The 14,868-nt window shown below is 38.9% G+C and overlaps 1 protein-coding gene across 2 annotated transcripts; it reads left to right on the plus strand.

The window, feature by feature from the left end:
* Nucleotides 1-144: 144 nt before the first annotated feature.
* On the plus strand, nucleotides 145-14,809 carry LOC106093840 (probable G-protein coupled receptor Mth-like 4). 2 transcript variants are annotated; one of them, XM_013261000.2, is made up of 7 exons: nucleotides 145-348; nucleotides 6,551-7,282; nucleotides 9,824-10,009; nucleotides 10,075-10,320; nucleotides 14,031-14,181; nucleotides 14,237-14,425; nucleotides 14,488-14,809. In XM_013261000.2, exons 2-7 carry the CDS (start codon nucleotides 6,598-6,600, stop codon nucleotides 14,582-14,584), a joined length of 1,554 nt encoding a protein of 517 aa, XP_013116454.2. In that variant the 5' UTR covers nucleotides 145-348; nucleotides 6,551-6,597; the 3' UTR covers nucleotides 14,585-14,809. The 2 variants fall into 2 exon arrangements, with proteins under 2 accessions (XP_013116454.2, XP_013116455.2); XM_013261001.2 differs by having other exon boundaries at nucleotides 145-267.
* The last annotated feature ends 59 nt before the right edge of the window (nucleotides 14,810-14,868 follow it).

Below are 14,868 nucleotides of genomic sequence, written 5' to 3' on the forward strand. Positions count from 1 at the left end.
CTAACATAGATTCTTGATTCCCGCCTTTAATTGAATGCATATCTTGGCTCAACGTTTGTTCGAATGCATCAATCTCATCGATATGACTGGGAGATTTCAAAATCAACGCTTGCATGCCTGAGTCAGTCTCAATTGATACCTGAATGCCGACAGTGCGGCAATTAGCGTTTTTAACTACCCGCGGATAAACGAAACAAATTGAAAAATTTTATTAAACCAAGTTGTTAGGTTTCTTTGCAATAAAAGTGAATTAGAATTTTAAATCAAGTTAGTTGTTATTATTTTTTTTTTTTTTTTTTGCTGCGGTGATATTGGAGGCATTTGAAGACACAAGGAAGGAAACAAATTGTAATTGATTGAATTTTTATTAAATTCTGTTCATTTAAGACAAAAAAAAAATGCAAGCGCCGTTAACTTGAGTATGTAATTACTTGATTGTATTACACACGCGGAGTGCAGCACAGTGGTTTTAAAGATGTGCCAGTATAAACAAATAAAAGGGTGCTAAATTCGGCCGGCCCAAAACTTGATAGCAAAAATTGAAGCTTCTAGGAACCGAACAAAGATGATCGAGAGGCCGGTTTACATGAAAGCTATATCAGGTTTAAGACCGATCCGGACCGTACTTGGCATAGCTGTTGGAAGTCATAACGGATCACCACATGCAAAATTTCAGCCAAATCGGACAAAAATTGTGGCGTGTATGGGCTCAAGAAGTCAAATCAAGAGATCGGTTTATGTGGGAGCTATATCCAAATGTGAAGCGAAATGGCCCATTTGCAATCCCCAATGACCTACATCAATACTTAGAATTGGTGCAAAATTTCATACGGCTGGTTTTACGCGTTCGACCGTTATGGTGATTTTGGACGGACATGGCTAGATCGACTTAAAATGTCATGACGATCAAGAATATATTGGGTTGCCCAAAAAGTAATTGCGGATTTTTCATATAGTCGGCGTTGAAAAATTTTTTCACAGCTTGTGACTCTGTAATTGCATTCTTTCTTCTGTCAGTTATCAGCTGCTACTTTTAGCTTGCTTTAGAAAAAAAGTGTAAAAAAAGTATATTTGATTACAGTTCATTCTAAGTTTTACTAAAAATGCATTTACTTTCTTTTAAAAAATCCGCAATTACTTTTTGGGCAACCCATATATACCTTATGGGGTCTTAGATCGATATTTCGATATGTTACTTAAGCCATGACTAGATAAGTAAACCCCCATCCTATGGTAGTGAGTACAAATAGAACAAAATATGAACAAACTTGAAAAGCCTTATTAAAACATTTATCGTATTTTTATACCCTCCACCATAGGATAGGGCTATACCAATTTCGTCATTCTGTTTGCAACACCTCGATATATGCGTCTAAGACCGCATAAAGTATATATATTCTTGATCGTCATAAATAAAGTATATATATTCTTGATCCGTCCGTCCGTCTGTCTGTCACGCTAACTTTCGAAAGAGTAAAGCTAGGCGTTTGAAATTTCGCACAAATACTTCTAATAAGTAAAGGCCATTTGGGATTGTAAATATGCCAAATCGGTCCATGTTTTGATATAGCTGCCATATAAACCGATCTATGTTCTTGACTTCTTGAGCCTCTAGAAGGCGCAATTCTCTTCGAATTTGGCTGTAATTTTGCAAATAGTGTTTTGGTGGCACTTCCAGTCACAAGGCTATGTATAGTTCAAATCGGTTAATAAACTGGTATAGCTGCCATATAAACCGATCTTGGATCTTGACTTCTTGAGCCGCTAGAGGGCGCAATTCTCATCCGTTTTGGCTGAAATTTTGTCTGAGGTGTTTTTTTATGACTTTCAATAACTGTGATAAGAATGGTTGAAATCGGTCCATAACCTGATATAGCTGTCACACAAACCGATGTGGGATTTTGACTTCTTGAGCCTATGGAGGAGGCAATTCTTATCCGATTTGGCTGAAATTTTGCACGACGTGTTTCAATATGACTTCCAACAACTGTACTAGGTATGATTTAAATCGGTCTATAACCCGATATAGCTGCCATAGAAACCGATCTTGACTTCTTCAGCCACTTTACTTACTTTACTTTAATTTAATTGGATATGACAGAATATTTGTTCCACTAGCCGAACGTAGAATAGCATTCCAAGCACCTCGATCTTCTGCGCTCATTCTAAAATCTCTGACACCAAGTTTCGAGGTGTCTCCCACCACTTGATCTTTCCATCGTGCTTATGGTCTTCCTGGTTTGCGTGTACCACCGTGTTTGCCTTCAAAATACTTCTTTGCTGGAGCTTCTTCATCCATTCTGACAACATGACCTAGCCAACGCAGCCATTGTATTTTGATGCGTGTACTTATGCTATAGTCGTCATACATATATTTTTTGAAAGGTTTTCTCTCTCAAACACTCCAATTACTACTTCATCTGCTCTCGCAAGTGCCCATGCTTCGGAGCCATATAACAGTACGGGTAGTACAGGGTGGCTGATGAAAGCCGCTACCAAAAAAAAATGTAATAACTTTTTTTCTATTTAATAATAATAATTTAATAATTAATTTAATTAATTAATTAATTAATTTAATTAATAATAATTTAATAATTAATTTAATAATTTAATTTAACATGAATAAAAGAAAAATGTATTCCATACACCGAAAAAAAAATGTAGCAATATTCATCATTGTAGCAATATTCATCAGCCACCCTGTATGAGTATCTTGTGTAGTATAATTTTTGTCTGTCGACAGGTGGCTTTGCTCCTCATCTCCTTGCTCAGTGCAGAACATTATCTGTTAACCAAAATCATCCTTCGTTTATTTCAAAACTGGTGTCGTGTGTTTCGGTTATGACGGTGTTGAGGTAGATAAAGTTGCTGACTATCTCAATGTTGTAGTTCCCAACTTTTTCTATTTTCTTTACCTCATCGGGCTTACAGGGCTTTGTGGGAGTTCATTTAATCCACTTTGTCTTATCTCCATTTACTGCCAAACCCACTTTCGTTGATTCTCTTTCGATGCTTTCAAAGTCTGCGATTGCTTCCTCCGGCGACCAATGTGTAATATCGATGTCGTAGACATAGACGAGCAGCATATGTTCTCTTGTGAGTAGTGTGTCGTGCCTATTCATATCTGTATCTCGTATAAACTGATTCATCAGTATATTAAAGAGATCACACGATAGGCTGTCTCCCTGTCTGAAACCTCATTTGGTATTGTGGAGTGGTTTTTTCCTTTTTTAACTGAGGAGCATGTATCAGCAAGCGTCATTCTGCAAAGTCGTATCAGTTTTGCAGGGATACCAAACTCACACATGGCTTGAAATACCTTTGAACGTATAGGGCTGTCGAAGGTGGATTTATAGTTAAAAATCCTAGGTGTTGATGTGTTCTTCTCTTGTCTTTTCCAGTATTTGGCTCAGTGTGGATGGTCTATAGTAGATTTACCAGGTGTAAAGTCACACTGATAGGGCTCAATGATATCGTTGATCTAAAACTTTAATCCTTCACAAAGTACGCTCGTCAGTATATCAACTCATACTCCTACCATCTTAACCCCTTTCTTGTGAACGGGACATAGTATGCTGAGGTTCCAATCATTGGGTGTGAGTTCTTCTAGCCAAGTTGCGCAGACAAGCTGATGCTTACGCCTTAGTATAGTGTCGCTTCCGGTCTAAAACAGTTCAGCCGGTAACCCATCGGCTCCTGCTGCCTTATTATACCCTCCACCATAGAATGGGGGGTATACTAATTTCGTTATTCTGATTGTTATACCCTCCACCATAGGATGGGGGGTATACTAATTTCGTCATTCTGATTGTAACTACTCGAAATATTCGTCTGAGACCCCATAAAGTATATATATTCTTGATCGTCGTGAAATTTTATGTCGATCTAGCCATGTCCGTCCGTCCGTCTGTCTGTCGAAAGCACGCTAACTTCCGAAGGAGTAAAGCTAGCCGTTTGAAATTTTGCACAAATACTTCTTATTAGTGTAGGTCAGTTGGTATTGTAAATGGGCCATATCGGTCCATGTTTTGATATAGCTGCCATATAAACCGATCTTGGGTCGTGATTTCTTGAGCCTCTAGAGTGGGCAATTCTTATCCGATTGGAATTAAATTTTGCACGACGTGTTTCGTTATGATATCCAACAACTGTGCTAAGATTGGTTCAAATCGGTTTATAACCTGATATAGCTGCCATATAAATCGATCTTGGGTCTTGACTTCTTGAGCCTCTAGAGTGCGCAATTCTTATCCGATTGTAATGAAATTGTGCACGACGTGTTTTGTTATGCTATCCAACAACTGTGCCAAGTATGGTTCAAATCGGTCCATAACCTGATATAGCTGCCATATAAACCGATCTTGGGTTTTGACTTCTTGAGCCTCTGGAGGGCGCAATTCTTATCCAATTTGAATGAATTTTGCCACGTAGTATTTTGTTTCGATATCCAACAACTGTGCCAAGTATGGTTCAAATCGGTTCATAACCTGATATAGCTGCCATATAAACCGATCTGGGGTCTTGACTTCTTGAGCCTCTAGTGCGCAATTCTTATCCGATTGGAATGAAATTTTGCACGACGTGTTTTGTTATGATATCCAACAACTGTGCTAAGTATTGTTTAAATCGGTCCATAACCTGATATAGCTGCCATATAAACCGATCTTGGGTCTTGACTTCTTGAGCCTCTAGAGCGCGCAATTCTTATCCGATTGGAATGAAATTTTGCACGACGTGTTTCAAATCGGTCTATAACCTGATATAGCTGTCATATAAACCGATCTTGCGTCTTGACTTCTTGAGCCTCTAGGGAGCGCAATTCTTATCCGATTTGAATGAATTTCTGCACGAAGTATTTTATGATGATATCCAACAATTGTGCCATGTATGGTTGAAATCGGTTCATAACCTGATATAGCTGCCATATAAACCGATCTGGGATCTTGACTTTTTGAGCCTCTAGAGGTCATAATTATTATCCGATTTGCCTGAAATTTTGTGCGACGGATCCTCTTATGACCATCAACATACGTATTTATTATGATCTGAATCGGTCTATAACCCGATACAGCTCCCATATAAATCGATCTCTCTACTTTTCTTCTTAAGCCCCCAAAGGGCGCAATTCTTATACGAATTAGCTAACATATTACACAGGTCTCCAACATATAATTTAATTGTGGTCCAAGCCAGACCATATCGTGATATCGCTCAAATAGCAGAGGAAATCTTTTTTTATATCCTTTTTTTATATCCTTTTTTGCCTAAGATGAGATGCCGGGAAAAGAACTCGACAAATGCGATCCATGGTGGAGGGTATATAAGATTCGGCCCGGCCGAACTTTGCACGCTTTTACTTGTTGTTTATAAACTCGGTTACTGCTACGTGGACCTCGTTTTGATTGGTTCTGCGTTATACTCATGGCCACCATCATCGGATACCAACAGTTGGGAAAAGTATTCTTTCCATATCCTCAGCACACTATCTGGTTACCAGATTTTCTTCTTTGTCTCTGCAGAAGGATGTGCCTGTACCAAAGCCAACGGTTTGATGTTTAATTATTTGGTAGAATTTTCAAACTTCATTCTTGTTCCCGAACATCTCGATTCGCTCACACTGACGTCTTTCAATGGTACGGATGAAACGTTTCCCCACTCTCTCTCTCTCTCCTTTTCTCCCGATACTGACTGTAATGTTGACCTATATGCCGCATTTTTAGCATCAATAGCTGTTTTGTGGAGGCCACCATAGCGCAGAAGTTAGTATGTCCGCCTATGACGCTAAAAGACTGAATTCGAATCCTGGTGAGACCATCAGAAACAAAATTTTCAGTGGTGGTGTTCCCCTCCTAATGCTGGCAACAGTTGTGAGGTACTAAGCCATGTCGCATTAAGGCACGCCGTTCGGACTCGGCTATAAAAAGGAGGCCTGTTATCATTGAGCTTAAAGTTGAATCGGACTGCACTCATTGATATGTGAGAAGTTTGCCCCTGTTCCTTAGTGGAATGTTCATGGGCAAAATTTGCAATTTTTGCTGTTTTGGCACCCCTGGTCGTACCATGGGTTCCTTGGGTGAGGATTTTGGTACCCAAGTACGGATTTAGCGGCTGTTTTCATGGAGTGGGCACTGGTTTGCCACTGCGCTGCTATGCTATCGGGACAGGGAGTGGTTTCTTCAAGTAATTGGGTCAGGCGATTGCAGTATGCCCTTGCCATCTATTGTGTTTGTTCCGACATCCACCTTCCGTGCAGTATCCGATCGTTCTTTTCTCCCCCCACTAAGACCTGTGCGAGCCTTTGCTGCAACAAGATAATGATCCCAATCGATGTTCACCCTTCGGAACGATTCATCAGTACTGCTACAAAATCACCCTTTATGGTCAAATTTACATATGTATAGAAGTAGATGTGCCAATTCTAATGGTTAATCACATGCTCAAACCACAGTGTATTTAGCACATATACTAAAAACAGATACTCATTACTAGTTATGAGTAAATCGAAAATAATATGCAAACCCATACCATTTTACTTTGTAATTTTTTACAGTACGTCAAGCTCAACCAAACCGGTAGAACAACAACATCATAAATCAAATGGAAATTTCGAAGCATTTTCTACTATGGTTATTTTGTCTTGGAGCTGAGCTGCCGGCATCAAGCGGATCGGGAAACTGTAAATTCGAGGACACTGTAAATTTGACAAACGCCCAGAGATACTCGAATGGTTCCTATCTTTATGACAATGCTATCCTCATACCTGCACATGATGTTGATATCTATGACTATGAAGAAGTATTCGATGGAAATCGTATCTCAGTGGATCCTCATCCACGAGGATGTCTTTGCCATAGAAACGAACATGGAAGACTTTGTGCCAAATTTTGTTGCAACAATCCAGCTAAAGAGTTCATATCTCATGCAACCAATCAATGTGAGCCAACGGATAGAACGGCACCCTATAGTCCATATTTTGATGTAGCACAGGCAAATGGTTCAGCTTTGAGAAGAGATGTTACCAAAGATTTTGTGGTAATTGCCGGCATACCGTGTGATAATGCCTATCCCTTGGATGTTGTTGGTGGAGGAGGCACCAACAAATGGCAGCTGTTTGAAAATGGCTCTCTCTCCCTATACCAGGGTGAAATTGTATTGAGCAAAAGAGATTATTGTCTAATGTTTGCACCCAAAGCAAATGGTAAGGAAATGATACTAACACCTATGATATGTCCTGTGCCGGTGGTGAATGAAGAACCTGTGCTGGGTGTATTCAGTAGTATAGGTGAGTAGGAAGAAAAATAAATCATCATAAACTCAATCAATTTGAATTTAAACTCATTGATTTTTGGTTAAAAATTCTTCAAATTGAGATTCCATTGTAGTATATTGTCCGGCTTTGGACCACTGTTTAATGCTTTCCATTCAAAGGTTAGCAGACCAAAACAATTAAAAAGGCGTTAAGTTCGACCGGGTCGAACTTTGGATACCCACCACCTCGGGTATATATGTAAACCATCTTTCGTCTTAATCGGGTGAAAAATGCATACCTTAGGCCCCATAGCAGCTATATCGAAATATGATCCGATTTGTGTATAACATAATATTGATCTTTTTAGTAGCTATATCTAAAAATAAACCGATCTTAACCATATACGACACGTCATAAGTCACCGTGTCAAATTTCAGTGAATCGAACTATAAATGAGCTTTTTATGGGGCCAAGACTTTAATTAAAGATATCGGTCTATATGAGAGCTATATCCAAATCTAGAAAAATTTGGGCCAAGTTGCAGAAAAATGTCGAAGAGCCCAACACAACTCACTGTCCCAAATTTCGGCGAAAACCTTAAATCGAGATATGGGTCTATATGGCAGCTATATCCAAATCTGGACCGATCTGGCCCAAATTGAAGAAGAATATCGAAGAGCTTAACACAACTCACTGTCCCAAATTTCGGCGAAATCGGACAATAAATGCGCCTTTTATGGCCCCAAAACCTTAAATCGAGAAATCGGTCTATATGGCAGCTATATGCAAATCTTGATCGATCTTGGCCAAGTTGTAGAAATATGTCGAGGGGCTCAACTTAACTCACAGTCCCAAATTTCGGCGACATCGTACAATAAATGCGCCTTTTATGGCCCCAAAACCTTAAATCGAGATATCGGTCTATATGGCAGCTATATCCAAATCTGGACCGACCTGAGCCAAATTGAAGAAAAATATCGAAGAGCTTAACACAACTCACTGTACCAAATTTCAGCGACACCGGACAATAAATGCGCCTTTTATGGGCCCAAAACCTTAAATCTAGAGATCGGTCCAAAGGCCTCTATATCCAAATCGGGACCGATCTGAGCCAAATTGATGAAGAATATCTAAGGGCCTAACACAACCCACTGTCCCAATTTTCTGCGACATCGGACAATAAATGCGCTTTTTATGGCCCCAAAACCTTAAATCGAAAAATCGGACCATATGGCAGCTATATGCAAAGATCGGCGAGATCGGACAATAAATGCGCCTTTTATGGCCCCAAAACCTTAAATCGAGAGATCGGTCCATATGGCAGCTATATGCAAATCTGGAACGATAGAGGCCAAATTGCAGAAATATGTCGAGGGACTTAACCTAACTCACTGTCCCAAATTTCGGCAAAATCGGACAATAAATGCGCCCTTTGTGGACCCAAAGCCTTAAATCGAGAGACCGGTCTCTATGGCAGCTATATCGAAATCTGGACCGATCTGGGCCAAAATGACGAAAGATGTCGAGAGGCCTTACACAACTCACTGTCTCAAATTTCAGTAAAATCGGATAATAAATGTGGCTTTTATGAGCCTAAGACCCTAAATCGGCGGATCGGTCTATATTGCAGCTATATACAAATCGGGACCGATCTTAGCCAAATTGACGAAGGATGTCGAAGGGCCTAACTTAACTCACTGTCCCAAATTTCAGCAAAATCGGACAATAAATGTGGCTTTTATGGGCCTAAGACCCTAAATCGGCGGATCGGTCTATATTGCAGCTATATACAAATCTGGACCGATCTTAGCCAAATTGACGAAGGATGTCGAAGGGCCTAACTTAACTCACTGTCCCAAATTTCAGCAAAATCGGACAATAAATGTGGCTTTTATGGGCCTAAGATCCTTAATCGGCGGATCGGTCTTTATCAAGATATAGTCCGATATGACTCATCTTCGAACTTAACCTGCTTATGAACAAAAAAAAAGAATCTGTGCAAAGTTTCAGCTCAATATCTCTATTTTTAAAAACTGTAGCGTGATTTCAGCAGACGGACGGACATGGCTAGATCGGAATATCGGAAATGGTTATTTCGATGTATTGCAAACGGAATGACAAAAAGAATATACCCCCGGTCTTTCGGTGGTGGGTATAAAAACCCTTAAAAGCCAGCAAAAGTGTGTTGTTGCTAGAAGCCTTTGACTGGCTATCCGTATGGCGATTACAATTTCGACCAAGAAATGTGATCAGCGGACGATGTCAAATGGATCATGGTGCTTTACATACCATTCCAAGAACCATGATCCATTTGACATCGTCCGCTGATGACATTTTTTGGTCGAAATTTAAATTGCCAGTTAAATTCTTCTACCAACAACACACTTTTGCTGACTTTTAAGGGTTCAAACAGTGGTCTTAAGCTGTACAATATCCTTCAATGTAGTCTCTATAAGATTTTAAGACCGAATTCTTAAAACTTTTCATAGGCTAAGATTTTGCCGATTTTTCCCATCCTTACTAATTAACCTGACTACTCAACATGACTCTGATTATCTCTATCCTCTGTTACAGCTGACTTTATTACCACCATATTCATCTCCCTTACTCTGGCAGTATATCTCTTACTCACCGATATCAAGGATCTACAAGGAAAATGTTTTATGGGATTTCTCATCTCTTTGGCCTTGGGATGTATATTCTTGACCATCATTTCTTTGCCGGATGTGGTGTTTCCACAATTTTCATGTGGCTTTCTGGGTATGTACGGGTAGTTGTCTTTATAAAACAAAAAACTTCAGGAATAACCACATTTCCCTGTGCAGGTTTCAGCGCTTATTTTTTTACCCTTGCCTCTTTCTTTTGGTTAAATGTTGCTTGCTTCCATATGCTTAAGACTGCAATGGGATCCACCGAGAGTAACGAGGGCAATAAAAGGTTATTTCGCTTTTATTCTGCATATGCTTGTGGTGTGCCATTTGCCTTTACCATAATTTTGATAATTATTCAAGCTACGAGTATATCGGACCGATACAAGTCGGGCATTGGAGGAGACTATTGCTGGTTTGATCGTAAGTCTTTCTAAATTAGGAATATTTATATTGGGTAGCCCAAAAAGTAACTGCGGATTTTTTAAAAGAAAGTAAATGCATTTTTAATAAAATTTAGAGTGAACTTTAATCAAATATACTTTTTTACACTTTTTTCCTAAAGCAAGCTAAAAGTAACAGCTGATAACTGACAGAAGAAAGAATGCAATTACAGAGTCACAAGCTGTGAAAAAATTTGTCAACGCCGACAATATGAAAAATCCGCAATTACTTTTTGGGCAAACCAATATAACCGATTTTTGTCAAAATTTCAATTTTTTTGCAAATTTTTATAGAAATTGTATTCCTAAAGAATAGTTTTTGAATGTTAGTTTTTTAGAAAATTGTTTCTAAATTTTATTTGATAAAATTTCATTGCATAGGAAATTTTTCGAAATTCTATTTCTATAGAAATTATTTTAAAAGTATTATTTCTAAGGCATTTTTTATACCCACCACCGAAGGTATTAATTTCGTCATTCTATTTGCAACACATCGAACTATCCATTTCCAACCCTTTAGAGTATATAAAGGGTGATTTTTTAGCCATTATCTTTTTGGCAACACTGGTTTAAACAGCTCACTTACGTTTTATGTTTTGTTTCACTGTCAAACATCTTCACTTTGGTCTATAATTTAACCAATCGTCTTACAAACGAACAACGCTTGCAAATTATTGAATTTCATTATCAAAATGCATGCTCTGATAAGAAAGTTCATCGCGCGCTTCTTCAGCACTGCGACGAAGCTCAATTTTGGCTCAATGGGTACGTAAATAAGCAGAATTGTCGATTTTGGAGTGGAAGATCAGCCAGAAGCATTGCAAGAGCTACCAATGCATCCAGAAAAAGTCACAGTGTGGTGCGGTTCATGGGCTGGTGGCTTCATTGGACCGTACTTCTTCACAGATGATGCGTATCGTAACGCAATTGTGAATGGTGAGCACTACCGTGAGATGATATCAAACTTTTTTTCTTGCCCAAAATACAAGAGCCTGACTTGCATGACATGTGGTTTCAACCAGACGGTGCCACATGCCACACAACTCGCGTTACAATGGACTTATTCCGAGGCGAGTTCGGCGAATATTTTATTTCCCGTTCGGGACCGGACAACTGGACGCGTAGATCGTGCGATTTAACACCTTCCGACTATTTTTTGTGGGGCTATGTTAAAGCTCATGTCTATGCATGACATAACTACCAGGTAGTGTACCATAAACAGCTAAGTAAAATTTTTTCTCGCGAAGTGCTCTATCTGTCAACGAGTTTTGGTTTGTGTGTGTGTGCGTATTATAGTTAAAAACCATACCACACACAAACAACGAAAAATGGCGCGAACTAGTAACATACACAAAATCAGAGCTGCACTAATCACTGATTTTGACAGATAGTGCACTCAATATTTTGTTGTTGGACAACTTCCACTAACTGTAAATGAATATATGTTGTGTCTATGCAGACAAGCCCGCTTCAATTGACGCATTGAAAGACAGCATTGAAGCATACCGGTCGAAATGTTGGAAGGAGTATGGCAAAATTGGACTAAGCGGATGGACCATTTGAGGCACAGTCACGGTCAACATTTGCATGGAATAATCTTCAAACATTAAATTATATAAATCCTACAATCGATAAAGATTTCATGCATTTTTCTGAATTTCATGTTTTTTTTTTGTTAAATTTTTCTATAGCTCTTAAAAAATCACCATTTATATTCTTTATCATCCTAAAAATCGTAGACGATCTAGCCATGTCCGTCCGCCGTTTGTCTGTGAAATAGAAATCACGCTACAATCTTTAACAAGTAAAAACGCGTTTAGTTCGGACGGAGCGAACTTTGGATAACCACCACCTCAGATATGTACGTAAACTATATTTCCTCAAAATCCGGTGAAAAATGCATACCTTATGACCCATATCAGCTATATCGAGATATGTTCGGATATGTTAAGTACAACTCACTGTCCCAAATTTCGGCGACATCGGACAATAAATGCACCTTTTATGGCCCAAAGCCTTAAATTGAGAGATCGGTCTATATGACAGCTATATTCAAATCTGAACCGATCTATGCCAAATTGAAGAAAGATGTCGAAGGGCTTAAGACAACTCACTGTCCCAAATTTCAGCAAAATCGGATAATAAATATGGCTTTTATGGGCCTAAGACCCTAAATCGGATGATCGGTCTATATGGCAGCTATATCCAAATCTAGACCGATATGGGCTAAATTGAGGAAGGATGTCGAAGGTTCTAATACAACTCACTGTCCCAAATTTCGGCGACATCGGACAATAAATGCACCTTTTATGCGCCCAAAGCCTTAAAACGAGAGATCGGTCTATATGACAGCTATATCCCAATCTGAACCGATCTAGGCCAAATTGAGGAAGGATGCCGAGTGGCCTAACACAACTCACTGTCCCAAATTTCAGCAAAATCGGACAATAAATGCGCCTTTTATGGGCGCAAGACCTTAAATCGAGAGATCGGTCTATATGGCAGCTTTATCCAAATCTGGACCTATTTGGGCTAAATTGAGGAAGAATGTCGAAGGTTCTAATACAACTCACAGTCCCAAATTTCAGCGACATCGGACAATAAATGCACCTTTTATGGGCCTAAAGCCTTAAATTGAGAGATAGGTCTATATGGGGGCTATATCAAGATTTAGTCCGATATAGCCCATCTTCGAACTTAACCTGCTTATGGACAAAATCGGAATCTGTGCAAAGTTTCGGCTGATGATTTCAACAGACAGACGGAAGGTCATGGCTAGATCGCCTTAGATTTTCACGCTGATCAAGAATAGATATACTTTATAGGGTCGATGGATATTTTGATGCGTTGCAAACGGAATGCCAAAATGAATAAATGAATGAAATGAATTTTGCCCAAATTTGGGACAGTGAGTTGTGTTAAGCCCTTTGAAATCCCTCTTTAATTTGGCTTATATCGGTTCAAATTCGGATACAGTTGCCATATAGACCGATCCGACGATTTAGGGTCTTAAGCCCTTTAAAGCCACATTTATTATTCGCTTTTGCTGAAATTTCGGACTATGAGTTGTGTTATGCCCTTCGACATCTTTCTTCAATTTGGCCCAGATCGGTCCAGATTTGGATATAGCTGCCATATAGACCGATCTCTCGATTTAGGGCTTTGAGCCCAATAAAGGGCGCATTTATTGTCCAATTTCGCCAAAATTTGGGACAGTGAGTTATGTAAGTACCTTCGACATTCTGCTTCAATTTGGCCCAGATTAACTCAGATTTGAATATAGCTGTCATATAGACCGATTCGCCGATTTAGGGTTTTCGGCCCATAAAAGGCGCATTTATTGTCGGATTTTGCCAAAATTTGGGACAGTGAGTTATGTTAGGCCCTTCAACATCCCTCTTCAGTTTGGCTTAGATCGGTCCAGACTTGGATATATCTGCCACATAGACCGATTTATGGTCTTGGGGACATAAAAGGCACATTTATTGTTCGAGTTTGCCGAAATATGGCACAGTGAGTTATTTTTAACCCCCTTAATATTTTATTTCTATAAAAAATTCATGTAAACCTTTGCTATAGAAAATTGAGTTAAAATTGTATTTCTATCATAAATTTTTTTTAATAAGAGTTTAATTAAATTTATTATTTGTATAGTACCCTATAGCTTATTATTAAACATATCGTTTTCAGCTACCAATTGGTCTGCTATGATCTATTTCTTCGGCGTTAACGCTTTTCTGCTCTGCATGGACTTTTGCTTGTACTTCGTGGTATTTCTTAACCTAAGGACAACACTTAAAACTCAACCCGATTCCAAGGAAGTAATTCTTCAAAAGAAAGAGTAAGAGTTTCTCTAGGATTTCTATTTCAATTTAAAATTTTAATTCAACTTACAGCGCCCAACGATATGGAGTTTTACTGTTGATTGTGGCCATTGCATGTTTCTTCGATATTTCGGCAAATGTATCGGCGGTTCGTCAATTGGAGGGAGAAAGTGTGTGGTATTATATATCGAGTTTTATCAATGCCGTCTATGGGATTTTCATATTTGTGTTATTTGCCTGGGGTCCAGTGAAGAAGTGGAGGTGGGTTTCGCAACTTCGATTGAGTATAAAAATTTAAAGTTTGTTGTTTTATTTTTTTTAAGACACCAACGTGAATGTTTACGCAAAGGATATGCCAAAGATGATGATGACACTAAGAATTTTGAAAATATTGAAATATCTACGCGTAACTTAACATAGAACGCAATGGGTTATGAAAAATTCAACATACATATATACCAATAGAAATAAGTTCTCAGTTTAAGGAAATGTAGCCCATAACATGTATGTACGTGTATATAAATGCATATTATTAGGTCTGTTTGGGTGCTTTTCCAGTTAAGGATAGTCTGTATGCCCTTTTGCTTTTATTTGGTTTTCATAAAACAGCTGTTCGCTGCTGGAAAAAAAATTGCAATTACCGAACCCTTCAAATTTTACACGCTCTCACACAATCTCCCGCTCTCCTCTGCTGGCATATAAAG

This window comes from Stomoxys calcitrans, chromosome 1 (assembly GCF_963082655.1).
Source record: "Stomoxys calcitrans chromosome 1, idStoCalc2.1, whole genome shotgun sequence".
NCBI classification, from domain to species: domain Eukaryota; kingdom Metazoa; phylum Arthropoda; class Insecta; order Diptera; family Muscidae; genus Stomoxys; species Stomoxys calcitrans.